The sequence below is a fragment of the Gobio gobio genome (genome assembly GCF_949357685.1).
Source record: "Gobio gobio genome assembly, chromosome: 14".
In the NCBI taxonomy this organism is placed as follows: Eukaryota; Metazoa; Chordata; class Actinopteri; order Cypriniformes; family Gobionidae; genus Gobio; species Gobio gobio.
Genome location: NC_137107.1, coordinates 22,738,873 through 22,764,394, shown reverse-complemented (window position 1 = coordinate 22,764,394; position 25,522 = coordinate 22,738,873). Strand labels below are relative to the sequence as shown.

The 25,522-nt window shown below is 40.1% G+C and overlaps 2 protein-coding genes across 3 annotated transcripts in view; one reads left to right on the top strand and one right to left on the bottom strand.

Annotated features, from left to right (window-relative positions):
- Window positions 1-12,919, top strand: part of tenm2b (teneurin transmembrane protein 2b) — a gene marked incomplete at its 5' end in the record, with an annotated part of 256,725 nt that extends 243,806 nt beyond the window's left edge. For both annotated transcript variants that reach the window (XM_079834802.1, XM_079834803.1), the window contains 10 exons: window positions 542-562; window positions 843-1,075; window positions 1,898-2,052; window positions 2,906-3,780; window positions 4,511-4,686; window positions 6,051-6,286; window positions 6,572-6,868; window positions 6,979-8,599; window positions 8,699-8,829; window positions 11,101-12,919. In XM_079834802.1, coding sequence (XP_079690928.1) covers window positions 542-562; window positions 843-1,075; window positions 1,898-2,052; window positions 2,906-3,780; window positions 4,511-4,686; window positions 6,051-6,286; window positions 6,572-6,868; window positions 6,979-8,599; window positions 8,699-8,829; window positions 11,101-11,838 — 4,483 coding nt within the window. In that variant the 3' untranslated portion in view covers window positions 11,839-12,919. The remainder of the gene's footprint in view (window positions 1-541; window positions 563-842; window positions 1,076-1,897; window positions 2,053-2,905; window positions 3,781-4,510; window positions 4,687-6,050; window positions 6,287-6,571; window positions 6,869-6,978; window positions 8,600-8,698; window positions 8,830-11,100) is intronic.
- A 4,119-nt stretch (window positions 12,920-17,038) lies between these two features.
- LOC307137291 (cysteine-rich and transmembrane domain-containing protein 1) lies at window positions 17,039-24,139 on the bottom strand. Its single transcript, XM_079834868.1, has 4 exons — window positions 23,877-24,139; window positions 22,126-22,163; window positions 21,530-21,835; window positions 17,039-18,078 (listed from the first exon to the last, which is right to left on the bottom strand). The coding sequence occupies exons 3-4, from the start codon at window positions 21,807-21,809 to the stop codon at window positions 17,972-17,974; spliced, it is 387 nt and encodes a 128-aa protein (XP_079690994.1). The 5' UTR covers window positions 21,810-21,835; window positions 22,126-22,163; window positions 23,877-24,139; the 3' UTR covers window positions 17,039-17,971.
- Between the last annotated feature and the right edge of the window lie 1,383 nt (window positions 24,140-25,522).

The following is a 25,522-nucleotide window of genomic DNA, read 5'->3' as shown; positions in this document are numbered from 1 at the left end:
GTTGCTTAATATGTCTTAAAATGAATTCAATTTCTTCAAAAATAAAAAGTCAAACTTTTGAAGGGTAGTATATTAATGTTGAATCAATGCACCTCGTAATTATTAGTGATAAATAAATTGTCCTGAAACTTTTGTTAATATTTTAAGTTGATTTTATCCATCAGGATTTGATTGAACCATGAAAAGTGGGCTGTTATTATTGGTCATTTCAGGGTTGTGAAGACGGTAGACGGTTGCCACATTTTATTGGTAGACACAGAAGTAAAGAGGGAGAGAGAAACCCAGGTCTCCCATGAGCACCATAGCTGACCACAAAGCCAATAGTTATTTCAGTTTGATGAAAGATAATATTTTTTTCGGATGAACATGCCTTGATGAGTCATGCACTACTATACCAAGGACATTTATTAAATAAATAGGTTCAGTTTTGATTTCTTGTTGTTTTTTAACAACTAGAATAGCTTTTACAATAATATATTTTAAGGATTTTTTAAATTGATTCATTCTTTTTTTGTTTCTTCTCTTTCACTGCTCCTTGAAGAAATAAAGATTTGAGACACAGGTAATTCAAATAAATGCTTCATCATGTGTGCATGATGCATGTTAATTAAAAACATTCTATGATTTCCTATGTCCTACTCAGTAGCTGTTTTCTACAGTTCATTCTATGTAGCAGAATTTCACTCTTTTTTTTCCTTTTATCAAAGTGGTTTCTTTTTTGAGCTCCAATTACTTTACCACCAATGAACTATTCACATTTCATCATGTTCACCAAGGTAACCATGCTGTTTGTCAAAGGATTTTATTAAGGGACATTCTCCCAATTTGCCCTATTTCCATAGCAACAGTCCAAGCCATAAGTACTACTTGGCAGTGGATCCTGTGTCGGGTTCTTTGTTCCTGTCAGACACCAACTCCCGGCAGATCTACCGCATACGCTCTATGAATGGTGCGCGACCACTGCTGGATAACGCTCAGGTGGTGGCGGGAACGGGAGAGCAGTGTGTGCCATTCGATGAGGCTCGCTGTGGCGACGGAGGCAAGGCAGTGGAGGCCACACTAATGAGCCCAAGAGGTGATGGTTTTGAAGAAATATACCTGTTTTCTTCTCATTGTGTGATTAGTGGGACAGAAATGACACACTACACCTTAAAAACTCCTGAACTTCTTCAGAATTAGCTTTTGAGACAAAACGGCATTTCCACACTGTGACTCTTCACAATTATGCCTGAGACACATTTTTAGTTTCCATGAACCTAGAAACCGTTACCGTTTAATTCCTTAGACAGTTACCAGGTGCTGTCATTTTCTACGATATCACAACCCTCTGTAACCTGTAATTTTCTGGACTCCAGACATCATTCTTAAAGCCCAGCATGGCCCACTGATGTGAGAAAAATAAATGACACAGAAGGTAAAGAGAGATCGTAAGGTTAGCAGACTGCACTCAAATACCAACTCTGCCTTCTTATCTCAGAATAAAACGCACTCTGACATGATCACCATGACAGCGCGAATCAAACTGTATCAGTCGAGCGGTGCAGCGCCTGGCTCTTTTCCAGGTCATTGCTCCTACACACATAGACAACTAATTATTTTGCATTCAAAAACACCTTTTCCTCCTGGAAGGATCAAAATAGGAGGGAAATAAATCAGTTACTTGGGGTGCAGTGAAATTCTTAAGAAGAGTTAGCTGTTATTTCTGTGACATTGATGAGATGTTTAAGAAGGGCAATTATTATAATAGATAATTATTCTGTCTGAACTATAATTTTTAACCAAATGAGTGTTTCCTACTTGGTTGTAATCATACATGTCTCATACAATTTATAGCATTTCTTAATACGAGTTTTGTGCAAAAGTGTTGAGTTTCTTCACTGTTGGTTTTTTCATGCAGGTGTTGCATTGGATAAGAATGGCCTGATGTACTTCGTGGATGCTACAATGATACGAAAAGTGGATCAGAATGGCATTATCTCCACTCTGATAAAGACCAATGACCTAACTGCAGTCAGGCCCCTCAGCTGTGACTCCAGCATGGACGTCAGCCAGGTTGTAATTACTTTCCTCAACTGTCTTGCACTTGCACTTGCACTTGCTCGATCCATCAAGCGAGATTCAGCCTCCTGAAATCTCTCTATCTAATAAAACTAACATTGTTAATTATCAGTTTATGGTGTCAAAGAGAGAGAGAGCATTTTTGTACGAGAGCATATTATACATTCTAAATGTTTGAGCAAGTTTGATCATTGTTCATTTACACAATGTGTGATTTGTTACAAAAATGAGAATGTCATTTTTGAAGTTTTAATGTAGAAGTTTAATTAATTAAAGTGTAATTAATTAAAAATACAGAAATAATTGTTTAAACTAAATATATTTTTAACAATTAAGTTTTATTATAAATTTATTGAAACAATTTACAGACACCACAAAGAATTCATATAAGCTATCAAACAGTCGTGTTATCACATTTTCATTTCAGTCTACGCTTGGGTGTTTGAGCTAGCACTAGCCAATATTTGCTTGTCAGAGTGTCTCCTTGGGTATTAACGTTTGACAATGACAGTGACAAGCAATGGAACTGGATTATCAATCAAGTCACTGTCATCTTTTTTCTGTCACTGTAATAAATTCATAGGCCTGTTGATTTGTTCCACTCTGAAGAATATATATAACACTTTTTTTTTTAATGCCAGTAATAAATCTACTGTCGGAAATGGGAAATGCATCCCGTCTGACCAGAAGCAGGGATAAAATGAACAGAAGGGGGATATCAAAAGCAGAGGCAGGAAAATCCCCCTTGGCAAAGCTGAATTTACACTCACGGACCACAACTGCTCCCCAATTATTTTCCCTTTTTTTGTGAGTGCCTTTAACGTTTATCTAACGTTTGATGTTTCAGGTACGTCTGGAGTGGCCTACAGACCTGGCCATCAACCCAATGGACAACTCTCTGTACGTGCTGGAGAACAACGTCATCCTGCGTATCTCTGAGAACCACCAGGTCAGCATTATTGCAGGGCGGCCCATGCACTGCCAGGTCCCTGGCATTGATTACTCACTCAGCAAACTAGCCATCCATTCTGCCTTGGAGAGCGCCACAGCCATCGCCATCTCCCACACAGGTGTGCTCTACATTGCGGAAACCGACGAGAAGCGTATCAACCGCATCCGGCAAGTTAGCACCAGCGGCGAGATCTCCCTGCTAGCCGGTGCCGCCTCCGAATGCGACTGCAAGAATGACGTCAACTGCAACTGTTTCTCAGGAGATGAGGGCTACGCTGCGGACGCCGGCCTCAATTGTCCCGCTTCGCTGGCAGTGTCACCAGATGGTACCCTGTACATCGCTGACCTGAACAACATCCGTGTGCGTTCAGTCCGCAGTAACCGCCCCAACACCACAGCAATCGGACAATATGAAGTGGGGTCATCTCTAGAACAGGAGCTTTATGTGTTTAGTTCCGACGGACTTCATAGGCAAACAGTTAGTCTCATTACAGGCTTGGCCATGTATAACTTTACCTATGGACTGGACGGAGAGTTAGCGGCAGTTACCGATGCCTCTAACAATACACTTCGGGTAAGGAGGGAGGCATCTGGCTCCATCAGGCTTGTGCTTTTGCCGGAGAACCAGGTGGTAACACTAGGAATGGACCCAGCCGGCAGCCTACGTTCAGTGTCCGCCCTCAGCCAGGAGGTGGCACAGCTCAGTTATGATGCTAACACTGAACTTTTGGCCTCCAAGTCAGATGAGACCGGATGGACAAACTTTTACGAGTGAGTATGAAATGTGGGATGTGACGCATGCAAATCCGGAGATCTTAAATAAATTCATTTGTAAGCCAAAATGTTCATGCAACTGTTCAAATTGATCTCTATATATTCTCATGTTGTTTTCGTCATGGTTGTTCTTGTGAATGATGAATTAGGACTAGTCTAAGCACTGTGGGGGTTATTATCTGCCCGGTATCTTCATCTACTGTCAGAGCAGAGCATGTTTTTGCAACAAAGCTTTGGTCCTACAGCCACCTAGTGTCTGTATGCAAGAACTGCTCCAGAATATGAAGTACAGTTGCGGTTGTTGTTTTAAACAGTGTTGTTATTGTTAACTAGAACTAGAATCATTAATAATCATTTTTGGTAAAGCTGAAATAAAAATATTAATATTAGATTGAAAACTTAATCTTAAAAAAATTAATTGGCAATTAACTGAGGTTTAATTTGAAGTACTGCAATTACTGAAATAAAAAGAAAAGCTATATAGAAATGTTTTTTCAATGAAAAGAAGTGCATAACAATACTATAAAATTAAAAACAAAATCAAAATAGTAATAAATACTATAATAATACTATAGTAGGTAAAATATACTAAAATAACACTGTTTTTAAACTATTTAAAACACTAAAAAATGAATTATAAATTAATAAAGAAATTATTTCTACAGACACTGCTGGCTATTTATTACAGTCATATTAGTGAATTTTGTCTTGATTCTCTTCTTCACAGCTATGACAGTGAGGGTCGTCTAACCAACGTCACATATCCCACTGGTGTGGTGACCAGTCTACACCGTGAGATGGAGGAGTCCATCAATATTGACATGGAGAGCTCGAACAGAGATGATGATGTCACGGTCATCACTAATCTCTCGTCTGTAGAGGCGTCCTACACTGTGGTTCAAGGTACACACACAGCACACAAAGAACAAATCTCAGTCCAGATCTCATGCTGATGCCCCTGTTTCCCCTGCAAATCACATCCATTAGGACCAAAGCACGCTGCAGGCAGGTAAAGTTTCTCTTTACTACCCACGGGGAGGCCACGTTGTTTGAATGTGCGGAATCCAACAGAGCAGAGAAATCGCCATTTTACAATTTACCATAGGCTGCCTTTAGGGGTTCTTTCAGGAGGCAAAAGCTTGTAGGCTTAAACTCTTCTCTTCATATTCAGTGTATTATGTGTTGATGATGGATTTTCTCACGCAACTTACTTGTTACTTTTTGTAAAGAGTATGCTTTTACTGTTTACTCTAGACAAATTACATGAAAAGTAACCCTTCGGTTGCCCTCTGCTTGTTAGCAGTGTACCAAAATGCACTTGGATTTTTTTATGACTTTGAAATTGTACATGATTGTGTTTCCCAGGTACATTTCTGTGGAAAGCTGCATCTGATCCAATTATAGCTTGTAAATGGAACTGAAGATGTTTGTGCTGCTTTTAGCCAAAGCTAAATCTTCTTTATAACCAAAAGCCGCATTCTACACATCCGCCCCACAGTGCTGCGTTTCCCCTAATGCACAATAGACTGTCAGATCAGACCTAATGCTTCATACTAAATTAAATGAGGCTGGTTTTAGGGAACGCTTCATAATAACTCGCCTTAATACAAATATTAAATTATAAAATACTTCATAGATAAACAGTAGTTCATGTATATAAATGCCATAAAACAGCAAATATATATTTTCATATGCATTTCACTACTGTTTTAAAGATTGGTGTCAGTAAGATTTCTTTTTAAAAGAAATTAACACTTTTATTTAGCAAGGACGCATTAAACGGATCAAAAAGACATTTAGAATGTTATATTGATTTCTATTGCAAATTAATGCTGTTTTAACTTTCTATTTATCAAAAAATCCTGACAAAAATATGTCACGGATTCCACAAAAAAATATTCATCAGCACGACTGTTTTCAACATTGATAATAATAATAAATGTTTCTTGAGCAGCAGATCAGCTTATTATAGTGATTTCTGAAGGATCATGTGATACAAAAGACTGGGGTGAAATGATGCTGAAAATTCAGATTTGCCATCAGAGGAATAAATTACATTTTAAAAAGTAAATACTATATTTGGTCAAATAAATGCAGCCTTGGTGAGCATAAGAGACTTCTTTCACAAACATTAAAAAATATTACAGACCTGTATAAACATGTGAAATATTCTATAATGTTTATTTATAATGTATTATTCAAAGAGTAGAACTTGTTTTTATAATCATTGCCAACCTCTTTTATAACTTATTGTTATGTTTTCACAGACCAAGTGCGGAATAGCTATCAGTTGTACCACAACGGCACACTGCGAGTGTCCTATGCTAATGGGATGGGCATCAGCTTTCATACTGAGCCACACATCCTTGCAGGATCCGTGAGCCCGACCATCGGGAGGCGCAACATCACCCTACCCACTGACAGCGGACTCAACTCAATTGAATGGCGTATGAGAAAAGAGCTGACCAAGGGCAAGGTCACTGTGTTTGGCAGGAAGTTGCGTGTAAGTTTTTCATTTTACCATTGAAGTTAATGACAAGTAAATTTTATCTATAGTGCTTTTCACAATAAACAATGTTTCAAAGCAGCTTTACAGAAATTCTTATGAATGTTTATAATACCTTAGTGCCTAATAGTCCACATTTAGCAGTTCTGAGCTGGACAATGGGAGAGTTTACATTTGGCGACGAAATTTACTACAATCAGTCAGTTGAGATTTGCTATGTAAATTGTGACTTAATGATGATGAGTTTAGAACTTGAAAAAAAACGTAAACGTTTTCCCACAGGTTCACAGCAGAAACCTTCTGTCCATTGACTATGACCGCAACACTAGAACTGAGAAGATCTACGATGACCATCGCAAATTCACACTGCGTATCATCTATGACGCCCAAGGCCGACCTGCCACCTGGCTCCCCAGCAGCAGCTTAGCCCTGGTAAATGTGTCTTATTCACCCACCGGCCGTTTGGTGGGCTTGCAGAGGGGCAGCATGAGCGAGAAAAGCGAGTTTGACACATTCGGACGGATCTTGTCTCGAACCTTTGTTGATGGGAAAGTTTGGAGCTTCAGCTACATGGACAAAGTGAGTTGACTCTTTTCAAATGCAATGGAGATTTGTTTTTTCCTACAGTACTCATGTATGAACTAATTTTGTTCACCTTTTAATTTCTCTCTTTCTATTTCCCTCTGCAGTCCATGGTGTTGCTGCTCCAGCAGAGTCAGAAACAGTATGTCTTTGATTTTGACACAGCAGGCAAGCTCACGGCGGTCACTATGCCGAGTATGGCCAGACACACTATGTCCACCCATGTGTCTGTTGGTTACATTCGCAACACCTACAATCCCCCAGAGAGTAATGCCACCATTATCCACGACTTCAGTGAGGATGGGCGTCCACGTGCCATGTTCTACCTCGGAACGGGCCGGCGTGTGCTCTACAAGTACGGGAAGCTGGGAAAGCTCTCTGAGGTTCTGTATGATGCTACTGCTGTCACCTTTGGCTATGATGAGACGACTGGTGTGCTCAAAATGGTCAATTTGCAGAGCGGAGGCTTCTCTTGCACCATTCGCTATCGCAAACTGGGCCCCTTAGTGGACAAACAGATGTACCGCTTCTCAGAGGAAGGAATGGTCAACGCTCGCTTTGACTACACCTATCATGACAACAGCTTCAGGGTGGCCAGCATAAAGCCGGTAATAGGGGAAACCCCACTTCCTGTGGACCTGTACCGCTACGATGAGATATCCGGTAAGGTCGAACACTTTGGCAAGTTTGGCATCATATACTACGACATCAACCAAATCATCACTACGGCTGTCATGACACTCAGTAAGCATTTTGACGCACATGGCCGCATCAAGGAAGTGCAGTACGAGATCTTCCGCTCATTGATGTATTGGATGACGGTGCAGTATGACAGCATGGGCCGTGTTATCAAGCGTGAACTTAAGATCGGTCCCTATGCTAATACCACACAGTACCGATACGAATATGACGGCGACGGGCAGCTTGTGGGCGTCAAAGTTGACGACTGGTCTACGTGGCGCTACAGCTATGACCTAAATGGCAATCTTCATTTGCTAAACCCTGGTAACAGTGCCCGTCTGCTGCCGCTACGCTACGATCTTCGAGACCGAATCACGCGGCTCGGTGATATGCAGTATCAGCTCGATGAGGACGGCATGCTTGCACAGAGGGGCTCTGATATCTTTGAGTACAACTCCAAAGGTCTTCTCGAGCGAGCCTACAGCCGCACGGCAGGGGGTTGGAGCGTCCGCTACCGCTATGATGGCTTGGGCCGCCGTGTCTCCCGCAGAACTAATGAAGGCGAGCATCAGCAATATTTCTACGCCGACTTGAACTACCCCACCCGGGTCACCCATGTTTACAACCACTCGAGAGCTGAAATCACCTCCTTCTACTATGACCTGCAGGGTCATCTGTTCGCTATGGAGGTCAGCGGTGGGGAGGAATATTACATCGCCTCCGACAACGTAGGCACTCCGCTGGCCATCTTCAGCAGCAATGGGCAGATGGTCAAGCAAATGCAGTACACGGCATACGGTGAGATCTACTATGATTCCACTCCGGATTTCCAGCTCATATTGGGCTTTCATGGAGGGCTTTATGATCCTCTCACAAAGCTGGTGCACTTCGCCCAGAGAGACTATGACGTGCTGGCAGGAAGATGGATTGCACCTGACCATACTTTGTGGCCGAAGATAGGCAAAGAACCAGCTCCGTTCAACCTGTATATGTTCAAGAACAATAATCCCCTCAGCGATATGATTGATGTGAAAAACTATGTGACAGGTGAGAGGGCCATCGAACGTTCTCCTTTTATTTATGGCCAGAACTAAGAAGTTATTATAAATGACTCACCTTGGTTCTTATGACATTTTTGTCTTGCAGATGTGAAGAGTTGGCTGGTTATGTTTGGCTTCCAGCTCAGCAACATCATACCAGGGTTTCCTAGACACTCGCTTTATTTTGTTGACCCTCCTTATGAGATACTTGCCAGTCAGGACTCTGATAACACTCAGGTGAGTTTGAGTTGGCGCACCTTTTTCAATTAAAATCGTTTGTCAACATTTGTTGAGCGAATGGCTTTACCAGTACATTTTATTTAAGTTTACTTTCAATATTTTCACTAACAACAAAAAGTTCAGAATTTAAAAAATATATATATATATTTGCCATAAGTATTCATTAATTGTACATTTTCTTAAAAAAAATGTATAAAGACAATTTGCTAAATGTTTTCTTTTTTTATTAGAAATTAATACTTTTCATTCAGCAAGGATGGATTAAATGGTTAGCTCACCCCAAAATTTAAATTTTGTCATTATTTACTCGCCCTCATGACGTTCCAAACCCATAAGACATTCGTTCATCTTTGGAACACAAATTAAGATCTTTTTGATGAAATCCAAGAGCTCTCTGACCCCTCCATAGACAACACAACAACCACTTTCAAGGTCCAGAAAGGTAGTAAAGACATCGTTAAAATAGTCCATGTGACTCCAGTGATTCAACCTGGTCTAATGGAAAACCAACTAATCAACCATTTCTTCTAGTCTGTTTGACTCTTAAGGCCAATTTATACTTCTGCGTCGAGTGTACGCTGTAGCTACGCCGCGTCAATTCTACGCGGACCGCAAGCGCTGTAATTGGTCTGCCAGAACCTCTCCCTCAGCTCAATAAATAAATAAAAAAATCTGCGATAGGAGTGTGCGTGTGTGTGTCCGGAAATGGGATGATAGTTTCATCCTTATATCTGCTATATAACACAATATTTTGTAGTGCAGAGATTGTTTATGTTAGTGAATAAATACATAGATCCGCTGTGTATTGTTTATTTATTTTCTCTTTGAAACCAAAGATGTTAATCAGTGATTGTATATCAAGAACAGGGACACATTAGGGTGCATTTCGCTTTGTGATTTTAACGGAATGAATAAAGTCTCCGCAACAGCAATCGATCGAAGCGCTCGTCTGCACGAGCCACCGATACTGAAAACAGCCATGAGCTCTGCATGATTTCACAAAAGCATTTCAGCGCCAGATCGCCTCTTATGTAACTACTTATCAACTAGAGATGCTTAATTTGTATTACATACAACAACTCAAGCTGTAAGAGAAGCCGCTATCTGACGCCATGACGGCTGCTGATACTCAGACAGTGTAAACAAGCTGCTTCTTCTTCGGCTTTACCCTTGATACTGTGGGTTACCATCAACATGCCCGTGGACACTGCCTCTAGTGGTCTGCATGTGGAATTGCACATTGACGTGGGCAACAACGCAGAAGTATAAATGAAAATCAACGCGCCGTAGAGGATACGGCGTAGGTCCGACGCAGAAGTATAAATCAGCCTTTACGCTATTGACGTAGTGGAAGACTAGAAGAAATTCTTGATTTCGCACAATAAGTATTCTCGTCGCTTCATAAAATTAAGGTTGAACCACTGGAGTCACATGGACAATTTTAACTATGTTTGTACAACCTTTCTGGGCCTTTAAAGTGGTCATTTAATAGCTGTCTATGGAGGGGTCAGAGAGCTCTCGGATTTCATCAAAAATATCTTAATTTTTGTTCTGAAGATGAACGAATAATGACAGAATTTTCATTTTTGGGTGAACTAACCCTTTAAATTGAAACCGCAATGAGATTTCTTTTTAAAAAATCAGCATTTCTTAAGCACCAAATCCAAATATATTTAAGTTTTTGAGGCAATATAATGGACAAACAGAATTAACAAATGAATATTTTTTGTATAAGTACAAAGTAGGGGTTCTCAATTCTAGCCCTGCAGAGTCTAGCTCCAACCCTAATCAAACACACCTGAACAAGATAATCAAGAGCTGAATCCGACATCGCCCCCTAAACCCTCAATCACTATTCCCTACTTTAGTCCACTGATACAGTTCACTTGAAGGAGTGAATGAAAACAAGTGAGTGAATTCGGACAGGCGCTGTGTGTACATCGGCTGTACACTCGTTATTGCAGCGCAATGTGGGATAGAATGAGTGCACTCAAAAACGTCCACTATGATTTCGGACACCACTACAAGCGGCTCTCCCCTCAAATAGTGCCCTATTTAAGGGTATAGGGGGCGATTTTGGATTCTTCAGGATTAGAAAGTTGCAGGTAGGTGAGTTTAATCAAGGTTGGAGGTAAACTCTGCAGGAAAGTGGATCTCGAGGGCCCCTGCCTTAGACACATCTGACAACCTAGAACTGAAGGTGACCCTACATGAACATGAATCATTCACTTTTAGAAGGTGTTACTAACTATTCATCCCATTTTCCAGCTCTTCACTGGAGTTCAGCATTCAGTGGACAGACACAACCAGGCCTTCATGGTTCTTGAGGGGAAGCGGCTCAATAAACAGCGGCGCACCAAGCGTGACAAGCCCGGTTACTGGTTTGGCACCAGCACCCCCATCGTGGGAAAAGGCATGATGCTGGCTATCCGGGATGGCCATGTATTAACAGACCTGTCCAGCTCAGCTAGCGAAGACAGTCGTAAAATATCACAACTCCTCAGCAACGCCATCTACCTGGACGGCACTCATTACACCATCGATGGGCGGGATTGCCACTTCTTTGTGAAGCTTGGACTAGCTGACAGCGACTTGCTGGCGCTGGGTCTCAGCAGTGGCCACAAGACTCTGGAGAGCGGGATAAACGTGACGATCAGCGGACGCTCCCGCCGTGGCGTCACTCTTGAAATCCACTCCTCCAAACTCACATACAGCGTCCGATACGGTCTGTCGGCAGAGGTTCTGGAAAAGGAGCGGAGCCGTGTACTGGAGCAGGCCCACCAGAGGGCGCTGTCCGGAGCCTGGGCCAGGGAGCAGCAGCAAGCGCGCGAGGGCAGGGAAGGAGGGCGCGTGTGGGCTGAAAACGAGAAGCAACAACTGTTGGCACTGGGGAAGGTCGTGGGCTATGAAGGCTACTACGTGCTGCCGGTGGAGCAGTACCCTGAACTGGCAGATAGCAGTGCTAACATCCAGTTCCTCAAACAGAACGAGATGGGCAGGAGGTAACAGAGTTCAGCAGTTGCTGATGCCACACCATCTCCTACGGAGAGAAACAACAGAACGCTGCAGAGCCGTTTCCCAAAAATGGAGAACCGACAGCCAGCAGCAAAAACCCTATGACCCAATATTGAAAGAAAAAAAAGCACTTGTGAACAATGATTTTGTAGTGACATTTTGACTTTATAGAAAGTGGTAAATATTTTTTAGTCATTTCAGACTGGCTGTGAGTGGCGGACATTGATGTGACGAGTGTGATGCTTTGGTTTTTCATGACTGCACATCAAACCACTACAGAAAATCACTCAATCAGTTCACCACACTCTTGGGCCGCATTACCCAATAAAACTGCGTCACCTGCTCTCAAACGTGTTTGTGAAACTACACTTCAACACATTCAAAAGGAACTCCAGCATCTCGACATTTTCAGTCTCGTTCCTCGTGAATTTCCCCAGTAGACATCACTGCAGTGTTCTGTATGAAGATTTCAATCGCGCCGTGCGAGGCTGAGCGTTCTGATTGGCCTTCGTTGGATATGTTGATCATCAGCGCACACCGTCTGTCCTCTTCTGTCCGCAATATATGACAATCACAACAGGGGCTCATACATTGATCGATAAACTGTACATGAGACAACTGTTTTGTATAATATGTAAGAGATTATTGATTGTCTGGGTTTTGTATTATTATTTTATTAATTTAAATTCAACTTGACAAGTGATAACAGAAGAAAGCATAATATATATATTGTTTTTTGTTTTTTTAAGTCTTTTAAAACTGTGAAACATACTACACATGTAAAATATTCTCATTGACTCAACAGTTTGGATGTGTTAAATCAAGAACATTTCGAGGAAGTGGCTTCATTGTTACGTTATGTGAAATTCCATTGCAAGACCCATCGCAGAGGTTGTTTTCTTTGAATATTACGAAGGCTGAAGTAGCCATTGGCCTTTTTTCTTTATTGATGTACAATCTCTTCTGACTGTGGTCAAATCAGTGTGGATATGAGCTTCGTCGAGAAAAGTTACACAGACGCCGGTGGAAGGAGGTTCTTTGGAAATTCTATGAAAATAAAACATTTGCATTTGTATTTTATGACTTTGAATTCTTTCCTTTACAGCTGAGCAGAACACCTGTGTTCCATTAGTGACAAGTGATGTTGTGAAAGTTCAGAATTCCCCGAATGAAAATAGGAGGTTATTGTCATTGTCTTGTTTTTTTTCTTCTTCTAAATCTAAAGAGCAACAGCTCATTTATCAGTAGACCAATGCTCAATCCCAACAGTTCTTTCTGTCTAAAAGAAAAAGGATAGTTGAGGTGTACAATGTTCTTTTTTCATTGTGGGTAACCATTAGATTTTTTTCTTCTTCTAAAAACAATGTGCAAGGAATAATTGATGATGGGCCATTTAATTATTAGAAAAATAATGCACACCCGAGGTGGTAATGCAGTGCATTAGTTTTCAATAATTCAGCGGCCCAGAGTCAATTATTCTGCTTATACGGTTACCACACCTCAAAACATTGTTCAGGTGATTTATTTCAAGACATTTGTCAGGTTTTGTCTTTAAAACGCTCTTGTGCAGGGCAGATTTCTTACATCTAAACCCAATCCAAAACGTCATTTTAGATCTAGCAACAGAGGCTTGGGCCATTGAAAGCAGACTAATGCAGTTATTAATGCAGTGAGTTATTAGAGAGAGTGTATGTATAATCGCCTGTCTGCGCATCTCTCTCAACAGTGTATGGCGGCAGCATCTACTAATACGAAACTGTAAGAACAGCACCTTTATTACCTTGCTAATCATGTAGCTTTCAAGTTGCGAAACTATTTTACTTATAAAACCATCAGAGCTGCGCTGACAAGTTTCTGCGTGAGTGTGTCTGGTGCTATAAGTGTGTTTGTTTGCGTGGGAGAGCAGGAGAAAGAGAGTGTGCGCTTTCCGTACATAATGTAATTTTGTGGCAAGAAACATTTGTCGTTTTTATCCTATTGTTTCCTATATTTATTTGCTTGGTCAGTGTTGTTGTGGGTTTTGGTTCTTTTGCTGTTGTAGGCAGTAAGGACCTTTGAAATAACTTTAAAGCTACACTGTGTAACTTTTTTTGTTTATTCTTAGATAAAACACTTAGTTCTTTCAAAAATATATGTGCTCATTAATGTATATTTACTTCTTTCAAGTAATAAAGTATTCTCGTAAGTTTATAATATGCCATTGAAAATACATACGGGTGAGGGGTTCGAATGAGGGTTGCCATGTTTCCCCTCCATCTTGAAAGTACATTAGCCAAAGAGGGACATACCCGTAAATTCAAGCTTCGCCTTTAGCGTTTTAACACTCGACATGGATGAGGTCTAACTGGAAGCCATGTTAATCTTGGACTAAATCGGCCACCGTAGGAGTTAAAACGAAATCGGAATTGAGAGGCACAGAAACTAATATTCACTGGATGGTCATATACCTTAGTTTTCACCGCTAGATGGGGGAAAATATCACACAGTGTAGCTTTAAAGGGGTGGTAAAACACATTGTTTTGAAGGCTTGATTGTGTTTGTGGGGTGCACTGTAACATGTGTTCATGCTTCGTTTTTTAAAAAATTGCATTATTTTTCATATATTTGACCTTTATTCTACACTGCTCTGTCCCTCCTTGTAAAACGGTCTGATGGTTTCCGGGTTCTATGAAGCCGGTCCCTCAAAAATACGCAATGGGCTCAGATTGGTAGCTGGCCCAGTGTGTTGTGATTCGCTAACTGCCTAGTGCACGTTTGTCGGAAACGTCACGCCCCTTACCTTACCGGTAGACTGTGCTTTGGTCAGTATTAGAAACATGGCGTCAATAAAACCATACCAATCTGAGCCCGAATCAGACCCAGAACATTTTAGTGAAGATGATCGAGCAGAACCTGTTCAGTCCTCAAGAGTAAAGACTGCGGATCTATAGTGATCGCTACTGAATGGCACTGTTACTTTTGTATTTTTAGAACGATTATAGCCAAATATCTGTCACAAGAACTATTAACCCAAAACGAACACTAAACATTGGCTTTACTAGTAAGTTAGCCAAATCACACACAGAACCATGTTTAGCATGCCTGTAGATAAACAATACACAAAAGCTCTAATCAAAGAATCATTTACACTAATGCCAGGTTCGCTGTTGAGATTAACGTTAGTGTTTGTAATGTTAGGTGTTCGTCGGATAACGTTAAGTATGAGCATTTAACAGACTGGTTTGCAGAACAGCGTTGTCATCTGTTTACTTCCTTGCTACAACGTACAATTAACCTATTACAGGAAAACACATCGACGAAAAATAAATCATACTTACAGGTTGTGGCCCGTTAACAGCTTCTGTTTTTAAATCCATCTTTCAGGACAAGCCGTTGTGCAAATCCTGCATTGAACTCACGAAGATTGTGGAAGCTTTCCTCCGTGAAATGTGCAGTCGTGCATCCACACACTGGCAGTGTTTGTCTCGCGCAGCTGAACCGCGGCTCGTGTATTGCAAATACAGACGAATATTGTCCATTATGTCACATTTCCCAGTCTTCTCCTCCGACCCGTCTGTCTCGTGCTTTGATTTATGATAGGCAGCATATATCTGCTGCAAATGCGACCTGTTCCCCTCTGTCTCATACACACACATGCATATAACATGCTGTATGTTAAACGCTCTGCAACGCACCCCCGTCCCTAGGAAGGCTGAACAAAGCAAGTACCCCAGACCTGCAATCCGGATGAAAATAACAGCGTTTCTTCGGCATTGCCGCAACACCACTCCAGCCTAACTATACCACAACAACGCAGCGATACAAAATGGCCTCGCCCCCCCTTATTTAATATTCTCGGAGGAGGGGTTTATGTAAATATTGGGGCTGGTGATGTCACCAACCCTGGAGGAATCTCTGTAGTCGCCTAAAGGCCGTTTGCTGTAGTACTTAGAAATGTATTTCTTTAAAAGCAAATATCTCCCTTTGCTTTAAACTTTGAACGTTGTAACTTTGCAGATGTTGTTTATGCTCAAGCAGCAACATTACACGCTAGCTAAAGTTAGAATAGTGAAATCGTGGTTTACCACCCCTTTAAAATAATTTAGTGAAGTGATATGGAACTGTAATGCGGTCAAGACTTGCCTGGAACTACTTTTGCCATACTTTTCCCTCAGCCAATCGGAATCAAGCACTCAACCGCCCTGTAGTATAGCACTGAAGGATTGCGTGTTTGTTAAATGTGTTTTGATTTATAACTATGACTTAAAGTTCAGTCAACACCAATCCAAATTCCCAAAGTTTAATCAAAACTGCATTATATTCTGTCTAGTAGATTCTTTTCGACCTAAAATACTAGCATATGTCTCTGCAGTTGTGCCGATTTTGTAATTACTGACTCAGCAGTTCCATAACACTGTTACATTGTGAACGTACAGAGAACAATGACTTGTCCTATTATTCCCTTATCCAGAATTGAAGTTAAAATGCCAGAGAGCTAGAAGTCAAACAGTGATTGTCTGGAGCCAGTGAGGTGGAATGACAGTCAGCTGAGAACTTCAGGAAGAGTTTTGTAAAGACAAAAGGACAGACAAACGGCTGCAGAGATTCAGAATACTACAAATAAAAAATACTACCATTCTGCCTAATTAATCTGTAATTATTTTTCTGTCATTGCTGTTAAGGGGTCAGACCGAAAGGCCAATGATTAGGCCGGCTGTAGCTGTCATTGCTGAGCATGAGAAAAAAAAGGGTGAACACAGCTCGGCTTTAAATAGCCTGTTGCGGTGCTGGGGTTAGGTTTACACCCATGGGAAACACTTCCAGTTAACTGATGCACACTCCTGCAGGGGGGAGGAATCACTCAAGAGTGTTGCACTTTTCTCTCGAGATTCTAGTAAATACATGTTGAAAAGACTCAAAACAAACAAGTTATGTCACCTATTCATAAACACTGCCCATCTTACCCTGTGTACTCAAAACACACCTACATATGTAAAACATTAACATTAGGCTCTAGCAAAGCCATATGCTCAGCTTATCTAAAGCCCCGAAATAGCATTATTTCAGACATCTTGTATATAACAGCGTCGACTATTTTCCTGTCAGTGATCAGTTTTATCTTGCTTAAATGAGAGTAGACAAAGGCATGTAGTGTGTAGTACCTGAGAGCTGGAGCAGTTCAAAACAACACAATAAAGAGCCGGTGAGGTGTGAGGACTAATACAAAGATTCCTCATTAAAAATGCATTTGCAGCTCAGCAAACAATTCCTAACAGGACTCCCAGCCAATACCATCTCATTTAGTTAGACATCTACATTACATGTATAGCTGAAATACAGAAAAAAGAGCCGATAATGAATTGGCCAATAATCAGTTGGTTATGTATTATCCTTTGTGGCAAAGGTCTGTTGCATCATATTAATGTTTAAAATGCTCAAGATGTGGAATTTTTGCCAGATGCTTCAGGGGTAGAGATATAAAACTAAATGTTAAAATACTTCTATCTCAGTTCAATACGATGAAACCGTAAGTTGGTTTCCTCAAAATGTGTAAACACTGTGGCTCTGTGGTGCTCGGTTGGTTTGAGCACCCAGACCATCCCAGCACAGCAACACGACACCGGAAGAGCGTCCGGAAAATTAGTTTGAAAAGTCATTATTTATGCAGTCCCATTTGATGATGAAAACACATGTTGAGTAAACAGAAGCGATGACATGGCTTATTTCCATCATTTTAATTAATAGAAACAAACTTTTCTTTGATCGACTCATATTAAGACAGATCAAACATTCACAGACTCTGGAAGGCCATATTTGATTATCAAACCTGGTCTATATTCAAGCAAATTTTTGCATTCATTACAGAAGACTTTTGTATAAGACAAATAATAAAAACATTCGGTTTAATATGCTTCTACAAATAAGATCAATGAGTGTAATCAGTCTCTCAGTGCGTATCGTGCGTCATTGAAGGAATAAAAAGAGGTGCTTCAAAGCTGGACTACTGGAAATGGACGCTACAACAAAAACATTGCTATATGTTTCTCAGTAATCTTTCAGTAGTCATACATTAAATAAGGATTGAAACATGGAGTGAAAGCTCATTACAAATGAAGGAGGGGCACATAGCGGTTTCCTCATTATTCTAAGTCAACATGTCCCAGAGACAGCAGCAACACAGAGCCGTCCAACATGCAGTTAAACATGCCTGGTCCCCAGAATCTTCCCGTCTGCCCTGCTCCACAACATACACTGGAGGAAAAACACAGACAAAGACCTCAGATTCTGAAATATTGAATACATTACAATTTCACTTTTTTTAACAAAATGTTTTACACACACACACACACACACACACACACACACATTTTTTAATTTGAGGGGGAGAGATGGGGAATGTATTCCTAAAGGTTTGCTCTTTCATTGTATTTGTGTTTTTTACAATGTGGTAATGTTGTTGCTTAGGAGTTTACACAACACAAGCATTATTTCAATCTTTGAATTCAGTTGGAAAAAGTAGCACAAATAAATACAACAGAATAAAATTACAAATAAAATAAAGAGAAATAAAGAGAAGTTTCTGGGTAGGTCTTATGGGCCTTTCAGACCGAACACGACAACGGCACTGCTGCCCTATGAAACCCATTATTTCAATGGCTTGCGTCACGCAAGGACGGTTTGTTGCTGCATCGACCAAAGCGTACGCAACACTGGCGAGTTTGCGTGCACGCCACAGTCAAAGTTCAAAATAGCTCAAGTGTCGCGGCTGCGCTCTGTGACGATTACCCGCATGGCCAAAAGAAACGTGGCATCCGAACAAGCGCAGAAAGCAAAATGGATGAAAATCTAGTACTGTCGGAATTTCTGGAGTTTGCTACTCCCTACTGAGCCGAAAGTACACCTGGATACGGAACTCTTTCGCAAGCCTAATTCCCCAAACTGTTCTCTGGACCTGAGAGTTTCATGCACCCACAGCCTCTTCTTCCTTGCTGCTCTCTTTCTTCTTCTTCTTCTTCTTCTTCTTCTCTAGTGCTGTCGCTCAGATACATATTTGCTGCTGACCGAAAGGTGGAACAAGAATCAAATGACTAGACGTATAGATTAGAACTCCGGCTAAAAGTTTTGAAAACTGCCTACTTTGCTCTGGCCAGCGTAGCGCAAATCACGTTGTATTTGAAGAGCTACACTGAACCCAGCGGCCAGCGCAGCGCATTCCGCATACTGTCTGAAAGGCCCATAACAATAGTATTCAGGTACAGAAATACTACAAAAACTGAATAAAAAGTAATCAATAACACTGGATAGTCATTTAGTCCTGTATACATTAAATAAATAGGCTATTAATCCCAATCATAGAAATCTATACGTAGAATTGCAGGGTTTAATTTGAAGTTGTCTGTGCATGTTTTTTTTACTCTAATAGAATTAGACCCCATTGACATGCATTATACGACTGACAGACGGCAATGGTTGGAGTTAAAAATCTTAATTTGTGTTCTACTGAAGAAACAAAGACACCTACATCTTGGATGCCCTGGGGGTAAGCAGAAAAACATCAAATTTTCGTTTTTGGGTAAACTATCCCTTCAAAGGGTTAGTTCACCCAAAAATGAAAATTATGTCATTAATTACTCACCCTCATGTCATTCGACACCCGTAAGACCTCCGTTCATCTTCGGAACACAAATGAAGATATTTTTGTTGAAAGCTGATGCTGAGAAAGGCTTCAGACAGGCCTCCATTGGCATTCAGTACATTTACACTCACAAAGACCCATAAAAGGCACTTAAAATGTCGTTACAAAGTCCATCTCACCACAGTGGCTCTAAAATAATTTTACGAAGCGACAACAATAGTTTTTGTGTGCAAAAAAAAAATCAAAATAACAACTTTATTCAACCTCTTCTTGTCTTCCGTGTGTGCCTCCACGACGCATGCGCGAGAATATGACGTAGCGCCGGCGTTCAGGAATCCATGAAATGCACACTTAAGCCCCATTTTGAGCACTACGCCGAGACCTAAAGCACGATCAATGTAGAATTCAACAGCTTAGACGTGCGCGTCTTCCTCTGCTTGTAAACAAATCGCTTCTGGGTCATGTGTTCGAACGCCGGATCTGCGTAATATTCTCGCGCATGAGTCGTGGAGGCACACACGGAAGACAAGAACAATTTGGATAAAGGTGTTATTTTGATTTTTTTTGCGCACAAAAACTATTGTCGTCGAATCGTAAAATTATTGTAGAGCCACTGTGGTGAGATGGACTTTGTAACAACGTTTTTAGTGCCTTTTATGGGTCTTGGGAGTGTAAATGTACTGAATGCCAATGGAGGCCTGTCTGAAGCCTTTCTCAGCCATCAGCTTTCAACAAAAATATCTTCATTTGTGTTCCGAAGATGAACGGAGGTCTTACGGGTGTCGAATGACATGAGGGTGAGTAATTCATTACATAATTTTCATTTTTGGGTGAACTAACCCTTTAAGAGCTAGTGCACAGATCCATTATACTGTTACAAATGCGTTTTCTTTCTCAACAAGTTACTGTTTTATGTTTATTTAAGACATAACCGACTGTTTTGGACCGGAATTTTGACATTTGTGTGTTTTTGCTGTAAATTGTTATGAATCATCGTTAAATCACTGCAAAAGTTGTAACTTGCAAGCTGTTTTTGAGGCGGCTTTGTGTATGCGCGCAGAGAAAACCATCTCTCAGAGAGAGCGAGAGTTAATTTGAAAGACTTTACACATGGAAATTATAAACTTTAGTGACGATGCAACACTGGCCCGATTGCGCAAGTGACAACTCTGTCAACTGTCCCAACTCCAGAAACATTTAGTATTGATACTTGCCTTGTGCCGAGCAATGTGGTGGTGATGTTTAGCGCACTTTTGAGAGAGTATAGAGGTGTGATCAACGGGCATAGCACAAATGACTCTGTACGCAATTGGATAGTCCTTCAAACAATCAGACCAACGATCCGGGTGACGTACAGCTGCGGGGAAAAATCAAATCACCGGCAGATCGGGCTGGGTTTACTCAGTCTAGTTAAACCCGCCAATAGCGCGACAGGTGGATAAGTCTGTGGCATGTTTGTGATTGGCGAAATCAAATCGCCGGCAGATCGGGCTGGGTTTACCCCGTCTAATATATATATATATATACACACAGTATATTACACATTTTAATATAGTGAAAAAAACAATGAATTGAAAAATTTACATGAATATCAGAATGTCTTTTCCATGTTTTCAAAGTGTTCTCAGAGGGTCTCCATTGAATGTGAAAGTCCATTAGACTTAAATTATTTTATATATTTAATGAAAACCTATTAAAACATATATTTAATTAAAACCTAGTAGGTCACAGAAGCAAAACTATTTATGTAATTTAAACTGCTATAATACATAAATCGAATAAGTAGGCCTACCTAGGTTTGACCAGAGGATATTTCTGAAAATGTTACAATCCTCTGACCTGCATTAACTTCCCATTAAAAAAAGAACACCAGGAAAAATAATACAGCTATTAATGATTACCCGACTGTTGTAGAAACTATGAGCAACAAACATTTCCACTAACTGTACTAGCTGTGTTTTGTGTAAATCTGTTGAGCTCACGGTTACAAATGAGGATGTTTATGAGGAAATTAGAGTGAAACTGACCCAATGAATGTTCAACATGACAGGAAATCAAGATTCTTACCAGTGTTTTTAGGAGGTTCCCCGTACATTGGGCCTCCATACTGTGGTTGTGGGTACCCCTGGTATCCTGGCTGGACCGGATATGGCCCAGGGGGTCCAGGAGGGTAGTTCGGGAAGCCAGGGTTGGGCTGGTCGGTATTGACTGGATATCCTTGGTAAGGCTGTGCAGGGTATCCCTGAGGTGGGTATCCCTGAGGTGGGTATCCAGGAGCGTTGGGAGGGGGGTATCCTGGAGCGGTGGGGCCAGGCCCTGTGTAGGGGGGAGGCTGCTCGTAATTCATCTACACGCTGGAACTGAGCTAGCTACCTGGGAGAAAACAATGAAAAAAACTATTATTTAAAATGCAGTTTCAAAAGGCAACATGTTTAAGACACATGACATCAAATGGCTCTCATCTTCTTAAACTTAATACTCAGCAGTAAATAGTTATTGCAATTTTTTTTTTACAATTATCAAGAAGTTAAAATGTGCACTTATACTTTTTTTGTTGGCTTGTTTTTAACAGTCTATGCATGCATCAACAAGGTGTACAACTATACTGCTGTTTTTAAAGGGATAGTTCAACCAAAAATGTAAATTTGTCATCATTTACTCACCCTCAAGTTGTTCCAAACCTTTATGGGTTTCGCTTTTTCTGTTGAACACAAAAGAAGATATTTTAAACAATGTTGGTAACCAGACAGTTGACATCACCCATTGACTTTCATAGTACTTTTTTTTCCTACTATGGAAGTCAATGTAAGTTGCTGTAAGTGTTCATTTCTTAAAAATAAAAATGACAGACCTTAAACTTTTAAACAATAGTGTATATCACATAAATACACATAATGTTCAAGAGATAAAATGGTAGATTAACTAATAGACCTTATTTGAGAATCAACAGCATATTTAATCTGACAAAAGACAATGAGACTAAAAAGGACAAAAGTACAGTCATATAGACCTTTCAATCACATCAAATCAAATTTGACATTTAGCTGCCTACTTTGATTACTACAGTTTGTTATTTATTCAGAATTATTGTTTTGGAAAATAATGTTGTAAATAGGGGAAAATCTATATCTGAATCATTGGACGCATCATATGATGAGTCATATTTCGAAATATCACCCAGTGCATGGGCCAAAACCGCCTCTTTCAGTGAATATCAGTGAATGTAAAGCCTCATTAACAGGAATATTCTGTCCAAGGAAATGGCATCAGCACTGACAAATACACTTACAATGGCGGTGAGAGTATTTGATCTAGCTGAAGTCAAACAGGGCTCTCTTGACTCAGTGATGGTAAATTATTAACTTTATGGCTCTTAATGGAACAAGCTGGCAATGCATTGCTCAAACACAGAGACAATGCTGAATGAAATGACTGATACACTGAGCAAATCCAACAACAACAAAAACTTTTATTGTTGTGGATCAGGAAAATATTGTCACATAATCATAATTAATAACTGTATGTTTAATCTTTGCTCTGCAAACCCTTGAAATGTATAATTTAACAAGCATATCCGCTTACATATGTTACACACATATCAGTGTGTTTTAGCGGCTACATTAGGCCATAGGCTTAATACATAGCAGATTGATGCTTTTATAAATTACATTTGATCTTTTGATTTATACTTCAATCTTCCAATTTATTATGCACTCAAAGTTATCGGAAAACTTGCTTAATCTCTAACTTGCTCTGATAATAAAAGAGAAATGACTAATCAAAATACAGAAGGAGCACAGTACAAGCTGACAACTAGCTAAACTAGACAATGTCTACAGTCTGAACTGAACTAATGGTGATAATAAGTGTCAAGCACATCTCTTGTTTTTGGCCTATACATTAACAAGCCTCCCTCTCTGTGACGGTGAATGCAGTAGTGTTACAGAAACTGCAGTAATAATAAGAATCAGGCGACTCCTCTGAATCGGATTCATTCACAACAAGATGATGATTGTTCACCTGCTGCCAAACAAAGGTCAGGATCATATCCACCCACGCGAATAAATGTGCGACACACACATTATGAAAACAAAGTAGCTTACAATACAAACACAAAAACTTGAATAATACGTTGTATCTTCCATGGCTTACCATACCTAAAAATAGAACAGCTTTATATCATCTTGGTCATGAGATATTTGTTGTGCGCCATAGTATGTGCACTTAGATGAAAATGGAGGGGCGGTAAGACCCTGAGGAGGACTACCAAACCTACAGTGGTCAATGTTTGACATAACCAAAAAACAAACGTATTCTCTAGCAACGTAGACTAAATAATTTCTAGGACGGAAGACATTTTATTTGGTTAGCGTGTATTATAAAGAAAAGGCAAAGAAAGTGTTGTTTTTTTTACCTTTGGATGGAAAAACCTGTTTCTTTTGCGCGGGTAGTTCCTCTGTCTGTTGTCTTTCAGAATTTGGTTTTATTATTTCGTTGCTGACGTCGGGCGTAAACCGTTGAAGCTGCAATCACGGACAAAATAACGCTTCTCGATTAGGTCACAACGGTGATGTCACGTAGACAGCGGTGCGCGGACTCTCTCCCATTGGAAAGTTACTCGTGGTAATATCAGCTGACCGCTATACAGCAGCGCGTGCAGTGCAACCCAATGAACCCGCCCATTTGAGAAAACGTCACTAGGACACAAGAAATAACATGAGAACGTTTATCACACATTTTGTATTATATTATGTTAATCATATTATACTATAAGATTCAATTCATATAAGAAAGTCGGGTCTGTCGTGTTATACCAGACATTTTGAGTTCTAACTTTGAGAAAATTATGCTTGTTTTGGCATACCCTATTTTCAGAAATATGCTCTGGTCAATCCTAGGTGGGCCTACTTATTCGTTATTAATAATACCTTGATTACACAGTGGCAAGACAATTGTGACCCTGGACCACAAAACCAGTCATAAGGGTCAATTTTTGGAAATTGAGATTTATAAATGATCTGAAAGCTGAATAAACAAGCTTTCAATTGATGTTATGGTTGGACAATATTTGGGTGCAACAAAATCTAAATATTAAGAAAATCGCCTTTAAAGTTGTCCAAATTAAGTCATTAGCAATGCATATTACTAATATTAATACATTTTTGATATATTAGAAAATACATTTACAAAATATCTTCATGGAACATGATCTTTATTTAATATCCTAATGATTTTTGGCATAAGAAAATCGATCATTTTGACCCATACAATGTGTTGTTGGCTATAATTGCCACAAATATACCCGTGCGACTTGTGACTGGTTTTGTGGTCCAGGATCACAATTAACATGAAGGAAATAAAGAAATTAACAGGGTGCCTATAGCAAGATAAAAATAAGATCAGTGATTCACTGCTCATTGAAGGATTGAGAGTGAAATATCTTTTGACATTTTAATTTTCTATTACTGTATATACAACAGGGTGAATGTTTTAAAGTGATACAAACTAACTACTAAAACAAAACCTTGCAGAATTCATAAAACTCGTTAATATGGTAGATGTCACTTCTTGGAGGAATCAAGGATCTGGCATTTGTTGGTTAAAGGGATCTTACAAAAGACCAAAATGACTGTGAAATTGAGGACTTAGGGAACTAAGTCATTTATGATGGTTAAATTAGAGAAGAACAAAACATGTGTCAGTATCAGACTGAATTTATTGGAAATGGAAAGATTTACAGTATTTATAATGAGGCAGGGTTACTTGCATACTTAGATTTTAAACCACAGTAGGCTATCTTGACACAGTGCTTCTGGAACAAACTAGTACAATGTTTGTAACTTCTGTGGTTATCCAAGTGTTTGTAGCCTTATCTATAATACTCCTGTTACGTAATATGGGGGGGGGGGGGGGGGGGTGTTGTTAAAGGCACAACATATAAGATTTTTAGATTAAAATATCCAAAAATCACTAGAACAATGTTATGTTGTTGTACTTAGCCTACATTATCCCAAAATTTTCTGTAAGACTGGAGAAGCTGGAAAAGAGGATGACTCTCTG